Source organism: Protomyctophum parallelum, assembly GCF_964188405.1.
Source record: "Protomyctophum parallelum genome assembly, chromosome: 9".
Classification (NCBI taxonomy): domain Eukaryota; kingdom Metazoa; phylum Chordata; class Actinopteri; order Myctophiformes; family Myctophidae; genus Protomyctophum; species Protomyctophum parallelum.
In genome coordinates, this window is record NC_139706.1 from 20,077,770 (window position 1) to 20,103,657 (window position 25,888).

Here is a 25,888-nt window from a genome sequence, read left to right on the forward strand (position 1 = left end):
GATTAATAACCTCCGCATCGCTGTGTGAAGTCCCTTTGTTGAAATTCAAACTACAATACCCAGAAATCCCGTGTCACGTAACACGCGCGCGTCCTTGGCTATAAAAAACGTGCCCGCCCCCTGCGGTTCTGCATGGGGAGAGAGTTGGTGGCGTGTCGAAAGTGATTGAGTATATTTAGCGATTATATTTAGTTTAGATGTATTAGTTAGTAGTCTGTTGTCTGTCTGGTGCGTCAGACGACAATGGAGGAACACCTCTGTACGATCTTCGTCCTGAAGGACCGGCCCCGTAACCGTAACCTCTTTACGCTGAGCAAGCCAGCTGTTGCGGGCTTTCCGACCATTCTTCCCGGCCTGGCTCGAGCGATGACATCCTACTCCGATCTGGACGGGTGACCAGATTTTTCTATGGTAAGAATCTTATTGTCTGAAACATTATATGCTATATCTATTCAGTGTGTATTAGTTTATGCTCGCTGTCTGCCGCGCCGCTGTGGCAGGCCGCTGAGCTAATGTATAATAAATGGATGGATATTCTTCCATCCATCCATGCTACATGCTGCTAGCAACCACTGGGGCTTTCAAATAGATCTGTATTGAGCTTACATGATCAAATGAACGTATTGTACCGTGGTTTATATGCTATATATTATGAGAAATGTTCCATTACTTCCCCCCCCTTCCATATATTCAGATCGCTATCATGAATCATGATCGCTGTTTTTTTTCTTTTTTTGCCGAGCTTCTGGAGCGCAGGCCGCAGCCTGTAATGCTAGCTGCTAGCAACTCCTCTGCAAAGTAAAAAAAACAAAACAGCGATAATAATAGCCATCTGAATATATGGGAGGAGGGGAAGTAATGGAACATTTCTCATAATATATATAGCATATAAACCACGGTACAATACGTTGATTTGATCATCATGCAAGCGCAATACTTATAGATTTAGAAGTATAATAAATTAGCTTAGCCGCCTGCATTACAGTACCAGCCTTACCCCGCGGCAAAGTAAAGAACAATGACGGACATTTCGCTGTGATAATTAAATGGATGATCAACACTGATGTGTGTTGGCTACAATGTGTTGACTCTGAAATGGATCAACACTTGTAATTTCTGCAAATAAATCTAACTTGTCTGTCTATCTATCTAGATCCAGGACGTGAAGAAATGGACGGATGTCTCCTCCTCCTCTGCGCAGTGATGTCGACTTCTCCACCACCAACATTAGATAGTCCAGGAGATTTTTTGTCCTGCCCTGCTTTATTTTGTGCAACAAGAACGCATTGTACATTGCCATCCGAAACAGGTAGAACTTTACAGGCTCTCAGTGACTTTGACCATCGTGTGTGGGTGGATGGTGGTGCACATCTTCGCCACCTTGTCCCGCCAAGCCAACAGCATCACCCCGTCATGTTGTGGCGCATGAGAGTCTCGCCCGGCTTCATGTCATTTGGTTTGCTAAGCCGCTTCATCTCCCTGTTCTTCCTCATGGTGAGATGTTCTTCTCTGGTGTGTAGCAAGACTGAAACCGGGCCAGTAGATAGTTCAGAAGATGTCTGACCTTGTACATTCGGTCCCCTGTGTCTGGAGTCTCCTGGTTACTGAAATGAAGAAACCGCTTGAGCAGCAGAAACCGGGCCAGTTTCATGGTTCTCCTGAACTGCGGTGTCTCATTAGCCTTACACCTAGACCAGTAGGACACGAGGGTTGGCTTCTTATATATATATATATATACACAATACACACCTTTGCGATGGACTGCGCTGCATAGCGGTTAGTCTCATCACAGATGTACTGGAGCAGATCTCCGGTGGTTCAGGGGGGGAGGAGGGGGGGCAGTGGGTGTCCTATTGCATTATTTATTTTCTATATTTATTATAATTTTATGTTTGTAAGAAAAAAAGAAATAAAACTTGCACTTTTCAAATCCGAGATACATCTCATGTCTATTTTTACACTATTCTGAGGTTTATGTTCTGACTAAGCGAGTTTCAACTGTGATTTACTCTGTAACGGTAGATGGTAAGAACCCAATTTTTTTTTTTTATATAATACAGTACATTCAAGTCTACATTTCTATACATCTCATAGGCACCAAGTCCGGAAAACTATGTCATTGGATGTGTTTTTTATCAAAACTGTGTTTCTTCATAACAGGTTTTTGAGATACATGAATGAATAGACTAGGGTACTGGTAAGACTATGTAAACATATTATATATCGAAATCTTCGTTAAAATGTCAAGTTTCAGGAAAGAATAACATTTAGTTTCTATCTTGTTCTAGTAGGGGGCAGTAGGCAGTTTTAGCTGGGTTGGTCAGTTTGCTCATGACTGACTTTGCTATTTATAGATGGCAAAATATCTACAGTGGTAGATGTGGGAAACTTTTTATTTTTTTATTATTGAACTAGACAACTCACCCTTTAAAATGAGATATGTCATAGGTATGTGCGCCCTGTAGAAAAAAAGTTGTTACCAAAATAAACTTTAAAACGCCTGTATCTTTTTTCCATGTGCTAAAAACACTACATTGTGTAAGCGCATTCTTTTTTAAATGGCTTCCAACACAAAAACTAAACATTGTATCAACTCAATTCATTTTTTTCCTGGAAGCAAACTTGTCAAGCTTTCTCTGAAGGTCTTTTATTGTCGCAGAGTCACAACAGAGAATTTTCAATAAATCATTCAAAAACGCATTTCTCCCATTGGGAAAAGGGGATTTGACATGGGATTTGACTTTAAACCCTCAAAGAGTTAAATCCTGACCTAAGCTTACTGAAATACTGGGAATGCATGCATCTCAGTTATGCAGTACCCCTTGTCAGAGAACCCAGTGTACCCTTGGCCAGAGTACCCGTTGTAACCCCTGTGTGCAGTATCTGTTATCATAGTACTTGGAGTCCAGTCTGTCTTTAGTACTATGATGTCATATTGATGACATCAGGAATCGCCATGAAAGGGACATGAGATTTGTGGATTCTTTGATATTTTTGGACAACATCCTCAGGACATTTCTCGATATTCTTCCAATGTATGAATGAATGAACCGTTGTAAAGTGCTTTGAGCACTTGGAAAAGCACTATAAAAATGCAATTCATTATTATGCGGCAGACAGACACAGAGTTGATGGTCTGAGGACCAAATGTCCAGTATGTATGTATATTTGTCTCCACCAGGCCGAAGGCATGTGGGGAGAGTATGTTTTGCACTCCGTCCGTCCGTCCGTTAGCAGCTAATCTCGGCCACCGTTAACCCGGTCGATGCCACATTTTGCACACACACTCCCTGGATGCCTGTTATAGCGCCACCAGGAGGCCGCTTTGTGCAAAACAAGTTTTTGCACAGTACACCTACAGATTTTGTCCAAACATCACGCAAATTGGTACACAGTCTCTCTACAGCCATTCAACGAAACCGCTCTTTCAGATTTCTCACACTCCATCCTGATTGGTTAAGATTGGCTTCCAAAGTTCACAGGAGTGCTCAGTTTCAAACAAAATGCTGAACACATCGTGTGATTTCCGTGAAATTGTGCACCCACATTCCCACTAGGCCGAGGACAAAATGCCACATGAACAATTTCAACTCAGCCTCAAGGTGGCGCTATAACTGGCCAAAAAGTGTTTTTACCTCTAACTGCACGGATCTGTGGATAACTTTGTATGCCAACTCCCTAGAGGCCAAGGAAAAATCTTTGTCTGGAATTTTTCACATCTGCTCTTTATAGCGCCACCAGGAGGCCGACATATGTAAAACACATTTTCTATTATTACTCCTTCAGATTTTATCCAAATTTCACGCAAATCGGTACACATCATCTCCATAGTCATGTGATCAAGACAGGTTTGTTTGATTTCTCATATTCCATCCTGATTGGCCACGATTGGCTCCTACAGTTTTCAGGAGTAGCAAATGGCCACAACTCCTCAACGCAGCGTCCGATTGCGATGAAACTGTGCATGCATATTCCCACTAGGCTGAGGAAGAATCCTGGTGGAGACCTGTGCCGATTGGCACTTTATCTTTATTTATGTTTTGCTAGACAGAATCTGCCGGAGTAATATAAAAAAAATTGTTTTACAAAAGTCGGCCTCCTGGTGTTGCTATAAAAGGCACATGTGAAAAATGCATGGTCAAAGGTTTTTCCTTTGCCTCTAGGAAGTGTGCATGCAACGTTTCACGCAGATCGGTGCAGTTTTAGGTAAAAATGTGAAAATCTGCCTCATGGTGGCGTTATAACAGGTTCTTCTGGAAAAGTTGGGGTAGAGGGGAGAGTGTGTGCAAATTTTGGCATTGACCGGGTTAATGGTGCCGGAGATTAGCTGTACACGGACGGACGGACGGAGTGCAAAACATACTCTCTCCTCATGCCTTCGGCCTGGTGGAGACAAAAGAATATATGGTATTTGTTAACAAAGATCTTCAGCTTTAGATACTTGATAATGATTGTAAATAATATCATTCATATATATATATATATATATTTTTTTTTTATAAAGAACAATAACAAGTTGGTAACCAAATGAACCCTCTCATCTGCATTACTTAATTTACAAGAGGTCTCCACAATTAGAGATCAATGGTCAATGTTTCCCTGTTATCCCTCCTATGGTACCACTCAATACAACATGGAATTTGGGGGAAATTGTATCCATCGGAACAAAATATGCAAATTCTTGTTCTGAGAGGCTAAATGTCATGAAATAGTGGTCCGTGGCTCAAATGCTGAATAAATAAGGCCTTGAGGATGTTGTTCTAGGACTTCAGGACGGCCATCTGATCCAAACCTGGCATTGGACAGGCCCTAAACAAAATGTTGCTGTATGCAGCGTTAAAATACATGCTTTTATCTGTCATTGCAGATTTTGATCCAAGTCAAAGAGCTTTTGTCCAAACTTCCAAGTCTGATTGAAATCACATTAAAAGAGGTAAGTGTTGAATGATTATTAGGTTGTGGCTGTTTAGTCACTTCCTGGAGTACATGACAGTTAAAGCTGCACTATGCAACTTTCCCCTTCTGCCCCGGATTTGATCTTTGATTTGAGCTTGCTCAGGGGATAAATTGAATCTTACCATCAGTTAAAAAAGATTGGAGAAATTATCATTTTATTCATTAAAAAAAAGTTACATAGTACGCTTTAAGTAAAGACTGTCAGTGTCAACATTGTATTCCTTAAAGTTCTGCCCTAAAGTGTTTATTTTTATTATAATCTTTATGATGAAATGTTGTTTTGTGTATACTGTTATACCCTAAGTTTGAACTGTAATAATGGCGTTTCTCTTTTTATACCCTAGACAGAAAAGATAACAATTTGTGGCGACACCCATGGGCAATATTACGACCTCCTCAATATCTTTGAGCTGAACGGCTTACCATCAGAGACCAACTCTTATGTATCCTTATTTCATTCAGAAATCATATTGTTCGCCTTGGAACATGTGCGCTACTCACGTGTTTACCCATCTGCCATCACATCTGTGTTTGATAATGTTTCCATTTGTTTTGCTATTTATTTTACCAAGATGAAAGTACACTGAATTTTACCCATTAAAACCAGGAAAGCATCTGTAATAAATAAAAACAATTGGCCATATTTTATGTTTTGTCGTGAGACATGGCCAAAGCATTTCCGGGGGTCCCCTGCCAAAAACGTTGAGAACCCCTGCCCTAGGGGACACGGGGAGAACATGCAAACTCCACACAGTTAATAAAGGAAAGTCCTCTCTGCTCAAATGTTGAATGTTCCGCTGTTTGGTAGAAACCTTGTATCTCTGTATCTTGTCTTTTATTTGCTCATGAATCAATAGTATTGGTCATCCTTTACATCTGTCTTTGGCCGCCAACCTCCATCTATAAATATATATATAATATACAGTATATATATATATAATATAATGTTTTTTTTGTGGCTTTCGCCTTTATTGTATAATTTTTATGGAGGGACAGACAGTAGGCTCACAGGAAATGGGGGGGGGGGGGTGACATGCAGTAAAGGCCGTCGGGATCGGGAGTCGAACCCGCGGCACACTGCTAGACTGGATTACCAGCCAAGGTGCCTGAACCGCTGAGCCACGGCCCAGGCCATTTATAAATATTTTGTTCCAGGGATCCCCAGAAACAAAAATTGTGTTCATAATGTTTGCTTAAAAAATAAATTATAATTGAATGGGTTAATTAAAATGATTAACAAGAGCTTTGGACGAAGTCTCGCAACTCCATTTGAACGCAGGTCTTTTTCTTTTTTTCCTAATTTCCTGAAAAGTAATGGTTTTGAACATAAGGTTCCCACAGTTGACCGTAAATGGTGCAGCCAAATCCTTAACCAACCATGCACTGCAGCTGTTTAATGGTGACTTTGTGGATCGTGGCTCCTTCTCCGTTGAGGTCATTCTTACACTCTTTGGCTATAAGCTGCTCTACCCTGACTGCTTCTTCTTGCTTAGAGGTGAGTGTACTCACCGTGCAATGCATTTGTAGTGTACCAATATGTTGCAAACTGTTATGGTAGTGCATAGATATTCCAGCATTCAAGGCACAAGTTATATTATTATAATTCTAATATATCCCAGGATGTCAGTCAACAAATTCGGGTCAAGTAGGCAGGCAATCAGTCAGTCTGTTATCTGATATGTCTTTATCTCCACCAGGCCGGAAAGGGTCGCGTGGATTAAAGTTCTCAGTTGCCACGACTGATTTCAGTCATGACTTATATGGAAGCGTGTGACTGAAAATAGTCTATCCAGAACCTTACAACGCACTGTAAGCTTCTAGACAGCCTATTTTCGGTTATTAGTTATTTTAAGATTAAATAGTATTTGAAGTGGTGAAACTAGCGATAGAATACATGTTAAATCTTCCATAAAACCCTAATGATCTTGCATATTTCATAAAAGCAAAGGTTTGAAATCCTCAATCTGCAATTTCTTCAACTGGCCAATGGCTACTGACACATTATTATTTGACTTATTTAGCTTGTTTATGAAAACACGCCGCTAGAGTGTGGTGGTGCTCCTTTCGCGGTATTTCACAAATCACAGATTAGATAGGACTAATTAGGACTTTTTGCTAATAAGGACTCATTGGGGTCGTGATGGACAGATTGTGTTCAGTCATGTGTTCATGTCATTTACGGGCTGGGGAGGAGTAGGACGGAGGCGTGTCCTCTTGGTGGGGGCTCCTCAGTGAGGAGAAACCGCAGTGGCAAGCAGGGGAAGGAATTAAATGCGACTAAATTGAGAGGAGAAAAAGCTTAAAGAATTGGCTACACAAAGAAAGGAAAAATACATGTATATATTTTTTTGATAATTGATTCAATCGATTAGATCGATTAAAGAATTGGCTACTCAAAGAAAGGAAAAATACATGTATATATCTTTTTGATAATTGATTCAATCGATTAGATTGATTAACTGTTGCGCCCCAAAATGCCCCTCCCTCTTCTAGGTAACCACGAAACGGACAACATGAACCAGATGTATGGGTTTGAAGGGGAAGTGAAAGCCAAGTACACAGCCCAGATGTTCCAGTTGTTTAGCGAGGTCTTCCAGTGGCTCCCTCTCGCACAGTGTATCAACAGTAAAGTTCTGGTCAGTACACACTAGTGTGTTTTAACCCATTTCCTGACCCTTTTTAACCTGATTTGTCTTCTTTCTTTCCACTACGGTCCAGTATTCTTATTATCTTGTTGTATATTTAGTTGTTCATTGTTTCGTGGAGCATGTCACACCAATGTAATGAAATTGCTTGTGCCTGTGTGATTGAGCGACACATAAGCCCCTCTTCTGTGTTTTAATGGCAGGTGATGCACGGAGGACTGTTCAGTGAAGATGGCGTCACATTGGACGATCTCAGGAAGATAGAGAGGAACCGACAGCCTCCAGACTCTGGTAGGGTAACTTGACATGATAACCTCATGGATTGAAGGTCTCACTCACCACAACTTATTTCAGTCATTTGGAAACATGTCCCGCACCAAAATAGATTGGCTATTTTCAGTTATTTTAAGATGAAAGCATATTTCAAGTGGTCAAACTAGCAATAGAATACATGTTCATATGCATCTTCCACAAAACCCTGATGGTCTCGGATATTTCATAGGAGTAAAAGGTTAAAGCAAGAACATGGGTTTAGGATCAGAATACCTAAAAATCTACATTTTGTGTCTTGTGTTTTTCGAAGACTAAGTACTATGGGTGGGTGGCTCCTTCCATGCTGTTTCACAAATCACAGATTAGGAGATGAGTCATGATATTTTCTTTTGCTATCCCATGCAACCTGAGTGCACCGTGTGACTGTGACTAAACCCCCAGAGGAGAAACGGCCGCCCTTCAACTTTGTCCTCTGTTCCCCTCCTCAGGTCCCATGTGTGATCTTCTGTGGTCAGACCCGCAGCCTCAGGTTAGTTCCCTTGCATTTTATTTAGAATAATAAACATCTCTGCAACAGCAGCATTGCTCCGAAAAGTCTTTTTCTGCAGGTTTATTATTCTAAACCAACAGTGGTCCTTGAGGGTGATCCAGGTGGTCCCTAGCTAAATGGAGAGTTGGTAACCGAATGGACCCTAAATAGATCTTTAACTCTTGATAAGTCTACACAATTAGAGAATGTATAATAATTGTTATTTTGATCGTTTGCCTATGGTACCGGCATCAATACAGCAAGTTTTGGATGCACATGTGCAATTGCACATATCTTACTTTATTTATTTCACTTTGGGTGCAGCCTGCTTTAAATAACCTCATTACCGCTGTCAGCCACTAGGTGTCCTACTTGGCTTTAGGTATTCAGGTTCAGTGAGAAAAATCTGAAACTCATGCAGTAAAAAACTGATATTTAACTAGTGTTTTACACATGTCATATGCACAATATCATCACATTATCAATATATCATGGCATATGGCTAAAAACAAATGTGTGATTTCCATATTGGCTAGCCCTACTACCAGAGTGCTCTTTAGTTAGGGTCCTGGAACTCCCGGTGGTCCTTGAGGGGGTTCCAGGGGGTCTCCCAAGCCAAATGTTTGATAGTTAGGAACCAAATGGTCCGTTAACAGGTTTGAGAACCACTGTTCTAGTTGTTCATCATCGTGTGTGTTTGTCTGTGTGTCTGTGTCTGTGTGTCTGTGTCTGTGTGTGTGTGTGTGTGTGGGGACACAGAATGGGCGGTCGGTCAGCAAGCGAGGAGTGAGCTGTCAGTTTGGTCCGGACGTCACGGCACGCTTTCTGGAGCAGAACAAGCTGGACTTCATTGTGCGCAGCCACGAGGTGAAGGGCGAGGGCTACGAGGTCACCCACTCAGGGAAATGCATCACCGTGTTCTCAGCGCCCAACTACTGGTATGTGTCTTATTGCTTTTTCCTCGTGCATGCATTAAAGTCCTGAGTAAATTCAGATCGTCTATTTTCGGTTATTATTTTAACCTATTTAGGCCCGACGTCGAAATAAAAAAAACGTTCGCTCTGAAAGAATATATATTAAAAGATTTGTGCCGCATTTTTACGATTTTTCAAAAATAGCAGACCTACAAGCTCGTAGTTCGCCAGCTTGTAGATCTGCTATTTTTCAATAGCCAAATAATGCTTAGTTAAACGGGTTCCCCCCTAAAATGGGTTAAGATTAGAGCATTAACATGAAATGTGTTCAGAAGAATCTTCCATAAAAATGTTAATAGTCTTGGATATTTTTTATATAAAAGCAATGGCTAAAGCCTCAATCTGAAATCTTTCAACACTGTTTCACAAATCGCACATTAGGTCTTGGTCATACAAACATTTTCAGCCATGATATTTTATTTTGCTTTAAAGTAAACCATTGATACCTGAGGCTGATGAACTTAAGTTCTTATTAACAAATTAACAAATTCTTATAAAAAAATGTAAAAACAATAATGATGTTGCTACATGTACAGCAATAACTAATGAGACACAGAGGTAGCATCCGGCTTCAAAGGTAAAACAACGTATAGGTTGCGCCATGATTATGGTAATTGTTGTCATTATTGATGCATTTCTATTTCAAAATCTTTACTATGATGGCATACTGTGTGTTTCAACAGTGATCAGATGGCAAATAAAGGAGCCTATATTCACCTCAGGGGATCTGACCTCAAGCCAGAGTTTCACCAGTTCACTGCTGTGGTAAGTAGCCAAGCACTATAAAAAGCACTATACCCTCTTTGTCTTTGTTTTTATTCGAAGTCTTGATGTGCGACCTACTAGTATCGTTAAAGTTTATAGTGTTTTATAGTGCGTTCTTGCATAATGTTTAGAGAGCTGTGCCTCGTAAGGCAATGAGTATTTCACCCCCGTTTCTGTGGCGGACTGCTCGCCCCCAGCGGTTCTACTGAGGTTTAGGTTAGGAATACGTTTAGGGTTGGGCATAGTTTTACTGAGGTTAAGTTTAGAAATATGGTTAGGTTTCAGGCACAGTTTTACTGAGGTAAATAAGGTTAGGTTCAGTAGGAGTGCTCCGATAGATCGGTGGCCGATTTAAATCTTCCGATTGTTTTTAACCTCATAAAGTCGATGCAAGCTTCCACATCGGCAACAAATTTCCACGGAGTGAAAATGTGTCTGTCCTTTTCACAGCCTCATCCAAATGTCAAGCCCATGGCGTATGCCAACACGCTAATGCAGATGGGAATGATGTAGACTGTAGAGGGACCCGGTGCCTGTTGACTCCCATGACGACGACCTCCCATCTGACCTGAACCCATCCGCACATCACTCCCTCCAGTGCTCGCTCACACACACACTCACACACAAGCTCTTGTTCTGTCCCCCCCCCCCCCCAGTGGTGTCAATTCACATGTACACCATGATGTAGTTGACATGGTAAGAGATCCCTTAAGCCTGCAGAATACTCCAAACAATGTCAAACTTCTTTATTTCTTCTGCTTTGCCTAGCTCTTGCCAGAACGAGCAAAGTTCTCCTGAGGATGAAACGGTTTTATTCACGTACTGTACTCACTGCGGCTTCACTCTCAGTTCTGAGCGGGTCCCCAAATTATGTTGCGGTGTCCCCATTTGATTAGCTTGATGTGCAACATTGTTTTCTCACTCATCAACAAACCAACACAGTATAAGTGTATACAGGGTATCTATCTGCACATTTCCAAAATCGAATGACTTTTAGTACCACATTGGCCAAATTGTCAAATATTGTGTGTAACATTGTGAAAATAGCTGATCTACCAGCTCACAGCGCCTCAGTTGTGAGCTTGGAGTTTGGCTATTTTCACTATGTTTATCCGTGGAACTGAGTCAAACTAAATGTAAGGCCTACAATTCCAAGTGCTTGTGAGGGTGCGTGGTTCAAATAATGATTATTTTGGGGATTCCCAGCCTGAAACATTTGGGAACCCTTGGAATAGATTGTGCTGTGACATAATTTGTCTCAGAGAGACAAATGATGTGCTATCACTCTCCATGAATTAATTACCATCTGGTTATGTTTGTAGTCCCTCAGAGAGGGATTTACACCTATGGTACATTACTGGCAGATTGCGGAAATAAAACCATCTAAATCATGGTTGATTGATTGGTGTTTATTTCCGTTGTGGTCCTTTCAGTGCAAATGTGTGTATACTGCCACGTGTTTGGGGGTTTGCAGAGACATACAGAATAATAAAATCAATAATAAATATAGCTGCAAGCAGCTATAAGACGGGGTCAAGCCCAAAAATTGTGTACAGGATTTGGTGAGGTCAGATCAACAAGAGTTGCTGGCCGACTCCATATATGCAGGTGTGACGGATGGACGCAACCATATATGGAGGTGTGACGGACGTGAGATGCAGGATTTCATAGTAAATGCGACTTTCGGTCCCAATAAACATCTCCACAATAGGAAAAATATAGATTAATTAAACAAAGGCTTTCTACATTAAATAACAAACAATATGGGGTTTGTAGCTGTTCTTGGGTTTGTGATGTGTCCCCGACATGGCATGAAATATGCAATCAGGTTCCATGTTCTGGGCTAGTGTTGTTCACTGAGATGACGTCAGCTTTTTTTGTTATGCTGATTGGCTGAAGAGGTTGTCTGTCAACACCGTAGTCACGTAACCAGAGTACAGACACCACTCGCATGAATGGAGATGCAAGTTCAAGGGGCGTGGTTACCACGGCCACGAAATTCTTTGCCGTCGCTTTTTTGATGTCCGAAAAAGTCATTCGAGCAAATCATAAAATTGTCTCAGTTCCTGAGGGATTCTCACGGCCCTCTACCATATTGCCGAATTTCATGGAAAGCGATAGCACATAACTGCCAAAACGGCTAAAAATGGCGCAATTCTTACGGAAACAATACGTTTATACAATATATACATACACTTTTCGTACTTCGGCTGAAATGGCTGCTGTTGACTGGCGAGCTCTTGATAGAAAACTGAGCTAATAGACTTAAGGCTGTCTGCAGGGAACTGCTGCAGAGTATAAAAAGTTATTTCCCATACAACTTTTGAATCTGCAAGATACAAAGTCTGCGCAGGAATAAATGCATAAACCACTAAACATTAGAAAACAAATTGGCTAGATATTTTGTTACCACCTTGTACAATCCTCTGGACTGTCACGTCGATGTCTATACAGTGATGTTTTACTAGTTAGAAAATCTTGGAGGTGCAAGAGCTGCTCAAATGAATGTCGCCAAAGCACTGTACAATGACGTCATTTCGTTCATATTGACCCACCGAGGTTGGAAAAAAGGTTCGGTCATTTCTGTGGAGTATGCTGCAGGCTTTAGAACTATCTACCCGGTCAAGAATTGGATGTCTTCTTTATTCCCTTTGTCTCTCGCTCTTGTTGGGTTCCTGCAGTACCAGAGGCTGCAGTTTCATGACCGTAAGTAGTCATTTCCAGGACCCTTATCTATGCTAGTAGCTGACAGACGGCAGCCCACGGCAAGTGTCGGAATGGCTGCGCTGTCGACTGCACCCATCGAGTTTGCATACCGTTTGGATGGGTCATTTATTTCTAAATTACACGTGGCACTTGACGATGGAAGTGAATGAGACGTTGAGTCGAGAACTCCTAAAATCTAATTTTGTATTATGTATAGAATATATATGTATAGAATGTATTGGTGGAGTCGACATGGCCATTCGCTAGGGTCCTAGAAATGCAGTCTGAAACTACCGGAGGATTGGTACTGCAGGATTACCCTTATCCTTTGTCTGCAGTGTTAACTACTTTCAACCTGGCATCCCTATTTTGGGAATGGGCAAGAATTATATTTAAAAGAAAGAAAAATAGTGAAAATAACCAATATACAAGTGCACAAGATGTTGCGATGCAGGGCATTGAGAGCTTGTAGGCCGGCTATTTTGCCATGTGACAATTAAGCGTTTTTAGAGGTTATAACTGAAAAAAGAATAATCCCCATTTCCGTGTGGTCTATTTCGCCTGTTCTTGAGTTGCACTGTTGGACGAAGGATGCAGACAATATGCCCCGTCGGAGCTGCTTGGTTTTTAAATATATGACTATAAATATAATCGACAAATGGGACAAAGTAGCTGGTTATGTACCAAAGACCTGTAATGGAATTGATTGTTTTTGTTTAGTTTTTTTCATTTGTTCCTTTTTTTTCTTCTGTTTTTACAAGAAGCAGTATCTAGACTTGTATTGGCCTGTGTAACACAGCATCTTGACTTGGGGTTGAGAGGAGCAGGATCATGTTTATCAGTATTTATTTAATTTTTTTTATCAAACACATGAACCCTCTATTCTGGTGGGAATATTGATGGAAATGGCTGATCTCAACAATGCAGTGCATTGTAAGCTTGTAGATCAGCTACTTCTTTGCCTTATTTACTATTTTGAAAAACATTTTTGAATAGTTCAAATAAACAATCTACAAGCTCACAATGTGTTGATGTAGATCGGCTAGTTGAACAATTTTAAAATGTTTTCAAATAGTAAATAGTTTAGGGATAAGGGGTATATATAGCATGGCGAAAATAGGGCCCTTTTTGTAGTGAGAACACAGGAGGGGGCAGGGGCTTTGGGATTCCGGTCAACTAAGATTAAAACCAGGAAAGCCTCGTGCAATTCTTTTATTTTAGCGTTTGCTATTAAAAAATTGGAGATGTACAAGTGTGCTGTACTGTAAAACTTTTTTGAAAAAATCTTGAAAGAACTACTGGTTTAGAGGGCATTTGTAGAATCGGCCTCATGCAGGTCTCAATGGTGGTGAATAAGTGGTTAAATGTCCCAAACCTGTATGACAGTTTATGTAGTTGAATCGTTTTGTTTTCCATGATTGCAAAAGATGTATGTACTCACCCAGGCCACCACCACTACCACAAACATAGAAAAGTATTCAGAACCTTCAAGACCTTCAAGAAAGTGTTGTTCAACCATTAACTGTGTTTAGCCTGTTTCAAACGTGTAACTGATACATAATGTTTTGCACAGCTGCACTCCTCAATAGAGAAAGGTATTGCTGCTAGGGGATGGGACAATAATTGTTAACTTATTATCATTTATCGTTATAAAACCAAACGCTTACAACAATCGTATGGCAGAATGAATTTGCTTTTGTTGAGCTGCAAATTTAGTACCACTTTACTCCCTCTATGCTTCATAAAACTGACCTGTAAAGAGTGCATTTGGTACGCCCTTATTTCACTCTACATCGATTCGCCAGAAATAGCAGATTTACAAGCTCACAACGTGCTGTGTGCTTTTAGATTGGCTATTTTTGCCGAACGTTCCCCACCCCCCAGAATAGGGATGCTTGGTGTTCAGATGGTTGACAAAAGGGTCATTTAAAGTTTTAAGTATATTTTGATTATCGAGATATCATTAATCAAAATATTTTTTGCCACAATCGTGAAGTGTAATTATTATGTCGTCCCATCCCTATTGGCTGTCTGCCCACAGCTCCTACAGTACTACCCCATATCTGTTCATAGTGCCACTCATCTGGCAGCTCCCCACCTCTCCTGCACAATCAAATATTTCCCCAGCTAGCTTTGCTGTAAAGACAAGACAAGCACTGGTAGCAACACCGGTCTCCACCAGTACATGTTTGACAACCAGTGACTTCTTGGCCCATTTGTGGATTTCTTCACCACCACCACACAAGATGTCCAAAAAGAAGAATAATAATAAGAAAAAACAATCCTGTCTCTCTTGAAGCGCACATGGCCCTCAACTTTTTAGATAAGCAAAATACACAAATGTGTATGTATATATATACTGTATCATTTAAAATATTCCGTGTACATGTTTGGAAGAGGGAAAAAAGATATTGAATAAATAAAATGCAGTCCAGTGATTTTAGAAACGGCTTTGTATTCTTTATTTCTTGTGCTGATGTGGAGTTGTAGCTCGATTTATAACTCAAATAATAGCCTTTGTGTCTTGCAGCAGGCATCTTTTAATCGTAGAGGACATTGAAGTAAATGTCAGATGTGCCTTATTGGAATTATACGATGTTTCAACTCAACCCATTAAAACCGGGAAAGCATCTGTCATTTTGACCACTTCAACTATTATTTTATTGTAACTAGGTCGCAGATTACTATGAAAACCTGCAAAACCTGTCCGTCAGTCCGTCACGCCACCATGTAAAGCCATCAGTATGTCACGCCTTGTGACACACTCCATATGCAGAGCTACCAACCTGCACACATTTTGTGTACCAACCACGCAATTCTAGGTGTTTATACCCCTAGAATTGCGTGGTTGGTACACAAAATGTGTGCAGGTTGGTAACTCTGCATATGGCCGTCTCCATATATGAAGATCACGACACTGACCTCATCAAACCCTGGATAGTCATACATGGAGAAGACTGAATCATTCTAGATCTACATAAAGCTGGCCAGCAACTCTACATCTGACCTCAAACCCTTAGATATCCATATGGAGCTGACCTGTTATGACATTCCATATGTTGATCCTTCCCCACCCGTCCTTCCTCTTCGATGTCTACCTTTTGACTGATCGTTCAAAACATTTTTAGAAATCAACAAATCCTACATTGCTAAATGAATGGTCAGGGACCACCTGTTGAAAACCCCTCCCTGACCTACTGTATATAGCCGGGGAGCCACAGGCCCAAAAGCAGTTAAGGATGTGATGAACCTGTGATGTCATGACATACATTTTATTTGTGTTTTTAAGTGGTGCAACCACTTCTACATCCAGCTTACAATGTCCGTGTGCCTGTTTGTGTGTGTGTGTGTGTGTGTGTGTGTGTGTGTGTGTGTGTGTGTGTGTGTGTGTGTGTGTGTGTGTGTGTGTGTGTGTGTGTGTGTGTGTGTGTGTGTGTGTGTGTGTGCACCTGTGTGAGCATGGAACGAGAGAAGTATGTGACATGGCTGCCACCTGCTGGACGCAAACGATACAGAGAAGAAATTGAAACGATACAGAGAAGAAATTGGAATGATACAAATTGGAACGATACAGAGAACCAATAGATGGGAGTTGCATCACTTGGTTCACACTGGTGTGATTTTTTTCTATTCACTTGGTCATTATAGGTCCACAGAATGAGAGGTCTGCTCTGCCGGAAACATCGCGATTTTGTGACAACCAATAGGCTATAAGAAAATATTTCATCACATATACTTTAAGTAACATATTATGTAACTAGGTTTTTCGTGATTCTGAATCCATTCCAAGCATTAGTTTTGCACGAAAAACACTCCTTGGCCTAAATTTGTCCATATCCATTTGCCAAACGTTCGTTTTCCACCTTTTATTACAAGAAGCATGCGTGGATGGGATATTCAGTTTCAAAGAATGCGTGCCGACACTTCCAGAATGACAGCAAGTCAGTTAAAAAACATGAAACCCCCGTAGTGCTGGAAGTTATATGGAGCAGGCAGCAAGTGTGTGTGTGTGTGTGTGTGTGTGTGTGTGTGTGTGTGTGTGTGTGTGTGTGTGTGTGTGTGTGTGTGTGCGTGCGTGCGTGCGTGCTGATGTACAGTAGGCCGGCCTACTACCTAAATAACTCATTTTTAGGGGTTAGGCCTAGCGGTTCCCAAACCTTTTTGGCCATGCACCCCCTGTTACCGGCTCCCGACCTAGCTGATGCACCCCCCCCCCCCCCCCACATGGAAATATCCTATTTCCTTTTTGCCCATATGAACCTGAATATGGCATAATATATGCAGCATAGGCTTAGGCTATATTCTGCATTACTTGCCATATATTGGCATAATATGTTAATACCGGTATATTTAAAATAAAACCATATAGTAGGCCTACCAGTGCTACCACCATTAGACTTTTCATGTCGCGCACCCCCTAAGGTAGCCTGGTTAATAAACCAGACCGAATCAGCCGTTGGCAAAATACCTAGAAGGCGCTTGCGCACCACAAGGGGTGCACCGCGCACCGCAGTTTAGCCGGGCATTGTAAAAGAAAACGCCCTACAATTTATTTATTTTTAAATTTCAAACTACGCCCATGAGTAGGCCTATACCCCTACTTTTCATGTGATGAATGAACGTGTCAGGTAAAAAACAAGGAAAAAATAGCACCATACGATTTCAATAAACGTGACTGTCACGCGTAGTTTGCGTCACACGACAAACACACGCAAAGGCTAAGCTGTCTGCGCCTAGAGTATATTATGGTCTGCGCCCACCTGCTGCCTGGAGACGCTTAACCAGGCTTTCCACCTCGGAGAGGAGACGAGAGTACAGTAGAAAGACAGGAAGGTGACAACAGGACGATGAAGTATTGTTGTGTGTCGTACTGTAAGAATGACTCGACAAACAACGACGATGACGAGAGGAAAAGCTTCTACCAGTAAGTATGGACGCACGCACGCACGCACGCACACAGCCACACACACACACACACACACACACACAAACACACAGTGACACGTGTGTTGATCCACACAGTCAGAAACACACTACGTTTAGATGCAATGTAACACTAACCAAGCACATTTACTCAAGTATTGTAGTCTAGACCAACTTAATAGTATTTATTTGTTTTTACTTTACGGCGATATTGTCGATACTTTTACTTACTTCTGCTCCGTTTATCTCAGATGCTACATTTTTATTATAGCACTCAACAATATCACACATAATGTCCCAAAAAGGTAATTAACCTATAGCTTTAAAGTTTGTTGAATCATTGGATATAAGGTTTCATGTAGCTGTTCAATATGCCAGGTTGTGTGTTGACACGGTAGGCCTATTAGTCATTCTTTATCCGCCAGTGGATTAAAAAGGCAGACCACTTGGTCTAAGCCTCAATGCCCTTGGTAACTGCTTTCACCCATGCATAGGCAAACATTCGGGAAGCCGATTTTGTTTGTGTGTGTGTGTGTGTGTGTGTGTGTGTGTGTGTGTGTGTGCAGTGTTGGGGAGTATTAAGCTACATGTAGCTGAGCTACGTAGCTGAGCTACATTTTGCTGTAGCTTGTGGTATTTTAGCTACATTCATATTTGTGTACCTCGTCAAGTAGCTCAGCTACCTTTTGGGTCATTTTTTGTAGCTTAGCTACTCAAGTTACAAGCTACAATTTTGGGCAATAACATGAAAGAAATATATTAATTTTGACCATTGGTTGCTGTGTTAATTCTTGTACTAGAACCCCCTTTGAAAAATCAAGGACTGTTCCTTTTTCTGATTGCTTTGAGGGCATATCAGCACTTGACAGCTGCCTCTAATTGGCCTCTGATTGGCCCTGGTATCACAGGGTGGGAGGGGTCTCCCAGGGGGGAGCAGGGGTCTCCTAGAGGGGAGGAGGGGTCTCCCAGAGGGGAGCAGGGTGAGGAGGGGTCTCCCAGAGGGGAGCAGGGTGAGGAGGGGTCTCCCAGAGGGGAGCAGGGTGAGGAGGGGTCTCCCAGAGGGGAGCAGGCTGGGAGGGGTCTCCCAGAGGGGAGCAGGGTGGGGGGGTCTCCCAGAGGGGAGCAGGGTGAGGAGGGGTCTCCCAGAGGGGAGCAGGGTGGGGGGGTCTCCCAGAGGGGAGCAGGGTGAGGAGGGGTCTCCCAGAGGGGAGCAGGGTGGGGGGGTCTCCCAGAGGGGAGGAGGGGTCTCCCAGAGGGGAGCAGGGTGAGGAGGGGTCTCCCAGAGGGGAGCAGGGTGGGGGGGTCTCCCAGAGGGGAGTAGGGTGAGGAGGGGTCTCCCAGAGGGGAGCAGGGTGAGGAGGGGTCTCCCAGAGGGGAGCAGGGTGAGGAGGGGTCTCCCAGAGGGGAGCAGGGTGGGGGGGTCTCCCAGAGGGGAGCAGGGTGGGGGGGGTCTCCCAGAGGGGAGCAGGGGGAGGAGGGGTCTCCCAGAGGGGAGCAGGGGGAGGAGGGGTCTCCCAGAGGGGAGCAGGGTGGGGGGGTCTCCCAGAGGGGAGCAGGGTGGGGGGGTCTCCCAGAGGGGAGCAGGGGGAGGAGGGGTCTCCCAGAGGGGAGCAAGGTGGGGGGGTCTCCCAGAGGGGAGCAGGGGGAGGAGGGGTCTCCCAGAGGGGAGCAGGGTGGGAGGGGAATCCCAGAGGGGAGCAGGGGGAGGAGGGGTCTCCCCGAGGGGAGCAGGGTGGGGGGGTCTCCCAGAGGGGAGGAGGGGGTCTCCCGCATGTACATTCTCAATTTAACGCTGAAAAATAAAAAGTAGCTGAGCTACTTTGAGCTACTTTTTCCATGTAGCTGTAGCTTTACAAGCTACATCTCTCCAGGGGTAGCTATGTAGCTTGATCAAGCTACTGCCATGGTGAGCTACTTGTAGCTTTACAAGCTACGCTTTCAAAGTAACTTGCCCAACACTGTGTGTGTGTGTGTGTGTGTGTGTGTGTGTGTGTGATCGACAAGCTCACAACAAAGCTTGACAAATATTTAAAGTGTTACCATTGTAGGCTACTTGTGGTGTACTTGGTGGTTCAACTAGTAGTTGAATAAAGTGATGCAATGCACACACTCTTGATGATGATGCCAGTGCCAACCATTCTCTGCTCAGTGCACCGTCCTGCCCTGCGTTATCGGATTGGTTGAAATGTGGACAATGAGTAAATAGCCAATCAACTGTTTTGGGGTAGAGATGAGGGACCAAGCACCACTATACGGATGCATTAATTTTGTATTGCTCAGTCAATGGCATGAAAGCCTGAGCTGTTTTTCAAAATAAGCATATATTAAAGTTGTCAAATTGTTACAAAATTCACCTGGGAAAGTGGGAATGTAATTTCACTCTTCCTCTCTCACTCTTTTTTTTTTTTTTTTAAGATATTTTTTTGCGGCTTACGCCTTTTATTGATTTTGTAAGGGACAGATAGTAGGCTGACAGGAAACGGGAGAGAGATGGGGGGATGACATGCGGTAAAGGCCGTGTCGGGTCCGGGAGTCGAACCCGCGGCACACCGCGACTGGATCACCAGTCCGGTGCCCAGACCGTTACGCTACGGCCTGGGCCTCCTCTCTCACTCTTTGTGTGTCTGTCTCTCTCTCTCTCTCTCTCTCTCTCTCTCTCTCTCTCTCTCTCTCTCTCTCTCTCTCTCTCTCTCTCTCTCTCTCTCTCTCTCTCTCTCTCTCTCTCTCTCTCTCTCTCTCTGTTTTCTGTGAATGTAATGCTTTCTGCACCAACGCAAAGATGCCATTGCCTGGCCCAGTATCGTCAATGGTCAAATAAATATTTGATTAAGGAATATAATATGCCGTTTGTATTATTTCTGTGTATCAGAAAAATTTATGTTAGACCTCGAGGGAAATTAAGATTCAGATTTCTTTTTTTACAAAAAATGCCGCTTATCGATCGATAAGCTTACCAAAACGTATCAATTAACTATGAATCGATAATTTGCATCCCTACGTCTGACAACATCATCATACCTGGAAGTTATGCGGGAACGCCCACAAGTAAAAAAAAATACTTTCTGGCCTTGACAGCCACTACATTCAAACAGAAAATCTGCTTGCATTAAACAATGTTAAACTCACTTTGCCAAATTGTCACAGTCACTTTAGACATGCGCATACCCTCTAGGGCCCACTGCTATCTGTCTGCCCATGGGCAATGCAGAGCCCCCATCAAACAAGACAGGATTTGACCACCAGCCCCATCAAAAGATATTGATTGATTGAATACTTTAACAGTTTGCAAAAAACACCAAAAAAGCCCTGAGGGCTTATTTCCATTGTGGTCCTGTCATTCAAGACATATCAAGACATACATTTACTACACAAGTGATCATCAATACAAGGAGCAGTAAAAACAGAACAGGAAGAAAACTTTCTTGGTCTAGTTGCAAATTGCAGACACAATTGCATGCCTCTGGGCAAATTGACTCTCAGACATTTCATGAAACACAATGAAATCGCCACACACAGTATTGTCCATTTGTTGGCTGTATCTCGTATTATCAACCAACAAGAGTCCAATATTTAACAGTGAATGTGAACACAATGTGAATATCTCTGCTGTTTGGAAGAAACCACCTTACTCCAAGATGTACAAATTTCAGGAAATACAGCTCAAGTGGAGTTAGGAGGTTTTTGTCGAAGTGCTTTTTAATACTTTTCACACAGACATAAAGGCTGTTCAATAGGACTGATTTATGAGTTAGCTGGTTTGGCAGATAGTTTGAAGATCCAATGGAGTTAGGCGTTTTTTGCCGAAGCACTTTTTAATACATTCCATTGGTTCAATATTTATTTAACCAACACACAGATGTAAAGGGTGTTCAATAGTTGGTGGTGTCTTCTATCTTATATCAATGATATGCTCTTGGTCATTATTTCAGTTATTTAAACTTGCTGAAAACTATGTTCATGGTTGATGTCATTGTCTTCCCCTCTAACCAAGCGTGTGATCTCCACTGTCTGTGTTGTAGATTCCCTCTACATGAGCCAGACCGGTTACAACAATGGCTGAAAAACATGGGTCGAGAAGACTGGACTCCCTCCCAAGACCAATACATTTGCCACGAACATTTTACACCGTCTTGCTTCAAAGTACATGAGGGAATCTGCTACCTTGAGAATGAAGCTGTACCTACAGTGTTCAAGGCGCCTGTGGTAAGACAGGAGAATGAAACATGAACTGTGTTGTGAAATTTCAACCCTAAATTAATTCAAAATTGGTTTAAAATGAACATGGCAGCTTGGCTATATAGTCTTGTATCACAGTCACTATATGATGTGTGCTTGTCCTCATTTCTAGAAAAGGAAGAGCATAAGTCAAAGTCGGAAGAAAGCCAAGCGGCTCAGATGTAACGTTAAAGGAAGGACACCCATGGCAGACAATGGGACACAGCCAGTGGCTGTCACTGCATCGCTGGGCAGCAGCAGCACTGTGGAACCACATGACATCAAGGACACCGTTGACGTTCTGAGGACTGACCTGCACCCGCCGACATCGGTGGATACCTTACTCCAAACAGTGGAGGATGCAACTGGTCTTGACAGAGGAGAGAACGCAGAGGTGGTTGTTGTATCACAATGTCCTGCTTCTGAAGAGGAAGACGACTTGCTGAGCGGGATCACCGCTGCCATTCTAGCTCATCAAAGAGAACTGGTGGTGAACGAGTCGCTGACGGGCCACGCCGTGGACACTCAGACCGCTTTGCGTGTGGAGAACGTCACCCCAGACATGGAGGAGCTGTCCGTTGTACCCTGCAGCGACCACGACCAGGTCCAGGTCATGACGTACTATGAGACGATCCCCAACCTTTTTTTACACTGTGCGCCGCTGTCCATGCCACATTGCGCCATCTCCCCAGAGACGGTACTGTCATCTGCCCTGAGCTCCACGCCCATTGTGTCCACGGTCCCCATAGTGTCCAAACATACACCGGAACCCTCGTCTGCACTGGTCCTCACCTTGGAGACGCTGGACACGGAGGGAGAGCCGGACACCCCTGTAGAGGGCAGTACTGAGCAGCAGGAAAACCAACTGGAGGAACATTGGTGAGGGTGTGTGGGGTGGGGTGGGGATGGAGAGGGGGGGAGAAAAAAACCTAAATCTTAATCTAAACACCACAGCAACAAACAAGTCATTGTCTCTACTGCCACACACAAATTAAACCTAAACTGATGCTTCACAGTATTTGGTGATGGAAGTTGCATTGCTGCTTCTTATGTTGCTAATATGTTTCACATTGTAATATATTCTCCTCACAGCTACCACAAGAACAGCATGACATGACTTGAGATGATGTGATTCGTCATTATCACAGTACTAAGGGAAAACATTTTGCAGTTGTACATCATGCCGGTGTGTTTTCTTTCGGTTGTTTTCCAATTTTGAAGGCATGACGGTGTGAACTGTGAACTCATCCCAACCTCCTCCTTCCTTTTCACAGCCTCAGACTGCCGGCCCCATGGCGTACGCCCACGCGCTAATGCAGATGGGAACGATGTGGAGACGGAGGGACGGGGTGCTGCGGTGTGACCTGACACCGACGACCTCCCATCTGACCTGAACCCATCACCCGCTGCTCGCACACACGGGTTGTGTCCACAATCACATAATACATACTAATATAGTTTGTATGCTTTTTAAGTATTATTTTTAAAACCTTTAAAAATATGACCTCATAGATCGGCTGTTTTTGTGCGCCACTCTTAGTAGGGCATTCATTTAACTGCCCGACATACAGCAACGATATCGCACATACTAATGAGACCACATGGAATGCTAGGCCCCATCTTGTGACAGCAGAGTTACCACACATAGCGTTCCAACAACATCAGTTTAAACAAATGACTGTTTAAGAATTTAACCTTATGACGGAGGATTCTGGTTTGTTGTGTACACTGTTACATGCTGTAATAGTTACCAAATTAATGCATTTAGTTTTCACATGCAAGTACCGTATCTACTAAGCTTTTATACAAGTAAAAAGTATACCCTCCTAATTTGCCATGCTAGATGGTATGTTAGTATATGATTTTGGACACAGCCACACTCTTGTTCTGTCTCTAGACCCCAAAAACCCTGTTTAGATTAATTCACAGTACAATGTGGCGTAGTTTAATACTTAGTTTAATACATCAGTTAAACCAGTGGTTCTCACCCAGTGTGCTGGGGCCATGGGGATTTTGCAATTAGGCCCTAAATATTACAGATTAAAATAATATTAATATTGTAAAGAAAATGTATATAAAAGACATCGCATTTGTTTTCCCTCTTTGTGAAATGTGATAAATATAAATAATATAAACTTATATATTATTGGTTCCATTGGTCAAAGCCAGATCTCGATCGATCATGACATGCTCTGAAAATGCACACCGGCCACCGATCTAGCCACTTAAATCATGTGGTTAAATGATCAGATGAGTAGGCTGCAAACACTTGCAGTTGATGTTCAAGTGGGCCCTGATCCAGAAAAGGTTGAGAACCACTGACCTGGAGCTACCCAGTCAACAACTAGTTGTGTTCTTTCTTCCCTTTGTCTCTTAGAAGAAATACGGTAGTAAAAATTATGTTTAATGTGTGACAGTTTATAAGTTATAACTGCTAGCCTACATATCGTTTTGCACTGCTGCACTCCTTCCCATAGAGGAAGGCATTGCTACCCTGTCTGTCATTGTGCCACTCATTTGGCAGCTACTGCCCCCTAGCGCAGGGGTTCTCAAAGTTTTTAGCTTGGGACCCCCGAAAATGCTTTGGCCATGTCTCGAGACCCCGCCCTCAAAATTCAAATTGGCCACTACAACAACCTTAAAGGGATTGTGACATAAAAAAAAAAAGGTTTTGGAATTGTTCTTGTTTTTTTTTAGGTTTTCTAATCTCAATTGCACCCAAAAAACATGAACTTTTAACATTCAGTAGATTTTCTGTGATCTGGGGTTTTCTGGCTCAAACAGGTGCTCTGATTTGCCGGCAGTAAGTGACATCACTTACTGCAAATCCCATATATGTCAATGGGATTTGCCAGCAGATGTCACTGTTTCACTGTGTTGCCTGTTTTCATTGTAGCTCAAAAGGCCCAAAAAAACCCAAAGAAAACTTCAGACCACAGAAAATGTTCAAAGTTCAGGTTTTTTGGGTGTAATTGAGGTCATAAAACCTAAAAGAAAAATAAATGAAAATGAATGTCATAAAACCTTTAATAGAAAATACATAAATATATACTGAAACCAGATGTAAACCCTAAAGAAAAGCAAAGGCTCGCAACTCACTTTTGTAATTCTCCACGTGTTATATTCACAATCACAGCAGGCAGGACATACAACGTTTCGACCGGTATTGGTCCAAAAGTGTTTTGCCTTTGCTTTTCTTTATGATTTCTGTTAGTTTAACAGTTTGGCACAGCACCAAGATCGGAGGATGTGTGCTGTTCTATTTTACTATTGTAAACCCTTACTTTCCATTTTCCAGACTTTCAGTAAAAAAAAAGTATTTTTTTTTAATAATCTGGGGACCCCTCAAAATTATTTATCTACTGTCCCTTGCTAGCTTTGCTGTAAGACAAGCACTAGTGTACCAGTAAACACGATTGTGTATGTGCGTAGTCAGCCTATGTATATATTTTGGGGGTTAAAATGTTTGGAAAGAAGTATTGAATATTAAAAAGGTCTGGTCAAGTAATTTTTTTAAACTGCTTTACATATTATTTATTTCTGTTTTGATGTTATACTGGTAGCTTGATGTATAACTCAAACAGCCCATTTCTGTTGGAGAAGTGTGTCTTTGCACTAACATTATGATGTACTATGACCTTGACATTAAACCACTTCGCCATATTTCAACACTATCTGCAGCACTTAAATTATATAAATAGTTTGAATGTAATTTTGTTGTGTTTGATACGTGTGAAACGGTGTGAATGAGGCCTCAGACTGCTTTTGTCTGGGTAAAGTGGAACGTGGTGCTGTCCATGGTCCTGAACCACTGCGACACTGAAACGCTTGTTTTCTCCCGATCAGTTCCGAGGTGATGTTTGTGACTAAAGTCTGCTCTTTCTAATATAACCCCTTGCAGG

General features: G+C 42.4%; 2 protein-coding genes across 3 annotated transcripts in view; both read left to right on the top strand.

Annotated features, from left to right (window-relative positions):
• LOC310864933 (serine/threonine-protein phosphatase 5-like) overlaps window positions 1-15,288 on the top strand; it is a 28,982-nt gene extending 13,694 nt beyond the window's left edge. The window contains exons 5-13 of the mRNA XM_083773783.1: window positions 4,868-4,933; window positions 5,301-5,399; window positions 6,346-6,451; window positions 7,450-7,592; window positions 7,805-7,892; window positions 8,363-8,403; window positions 9,163-9,341; window positions 10,061-10,142; window positions 10,593-15,288. Coding sequence (XP_083629909.1) covers window positions 4,868-4,933; window positions 5,301-5,399; window positions 6,346-6,451; window positions 7,450-7,592; window positions 7,805-7,892; window positions 8,363-8,403; window positions 9,163-9,341; window positions 10,061-10,142; window positions 10,593-10,655 — 867 coding nt within the window. The 3' untranslated portion in view covers window positions 10,656-15,288. The remainder of the gene's footprint in view (window positions 1-4,867; window positions 4,934-5,300; window positions 5,400-6,345; window positions 6,452-7,449; window positions 7,593-7,804; window positions 7,893-8,362; window positions 8,404-9,162; window positions 9,342-10,060; window positions 10,143-10,592) is intronic.
• A 2,297-nt stretch (window positions 15,289-17,585) lies between these two features.
• On the top strand, window positions 17,586-25,608 carry LOC310864828 (uncharacterized protein). 2 transcript variants are annotated; one of them, XM_083773622.1, is made up of 4 exons: window positions 17,586-17,772; window positions 21,791-21,974; window positions 22,120-22,871; window positions 23,261-25,608. In XM_083773622.1, the coding sequence occupies exons 1-3, from the start codon at window positions 17,696-17,698 to the stop codon at window positions 22,867-22,869; spliced, it is 1,011 nt and encodes a 336-aa protein (XP_083629748.1). In that variant the 5' UTR covers window positions 17,586-17,695; the 3' UTR covers window positions 22,870-22,871; window positions 23,261-25,608. The 2 variants fall into 2 exon arrangements, with proteins under 2 accessions (XP_083629748.1, XP_083629747.1); XM_083773621.1 differs by having other exon boundaries at window positions 22,120-22,865.
• Window positions 25,609-25,888: the final 280 nt, after the last annotated feature.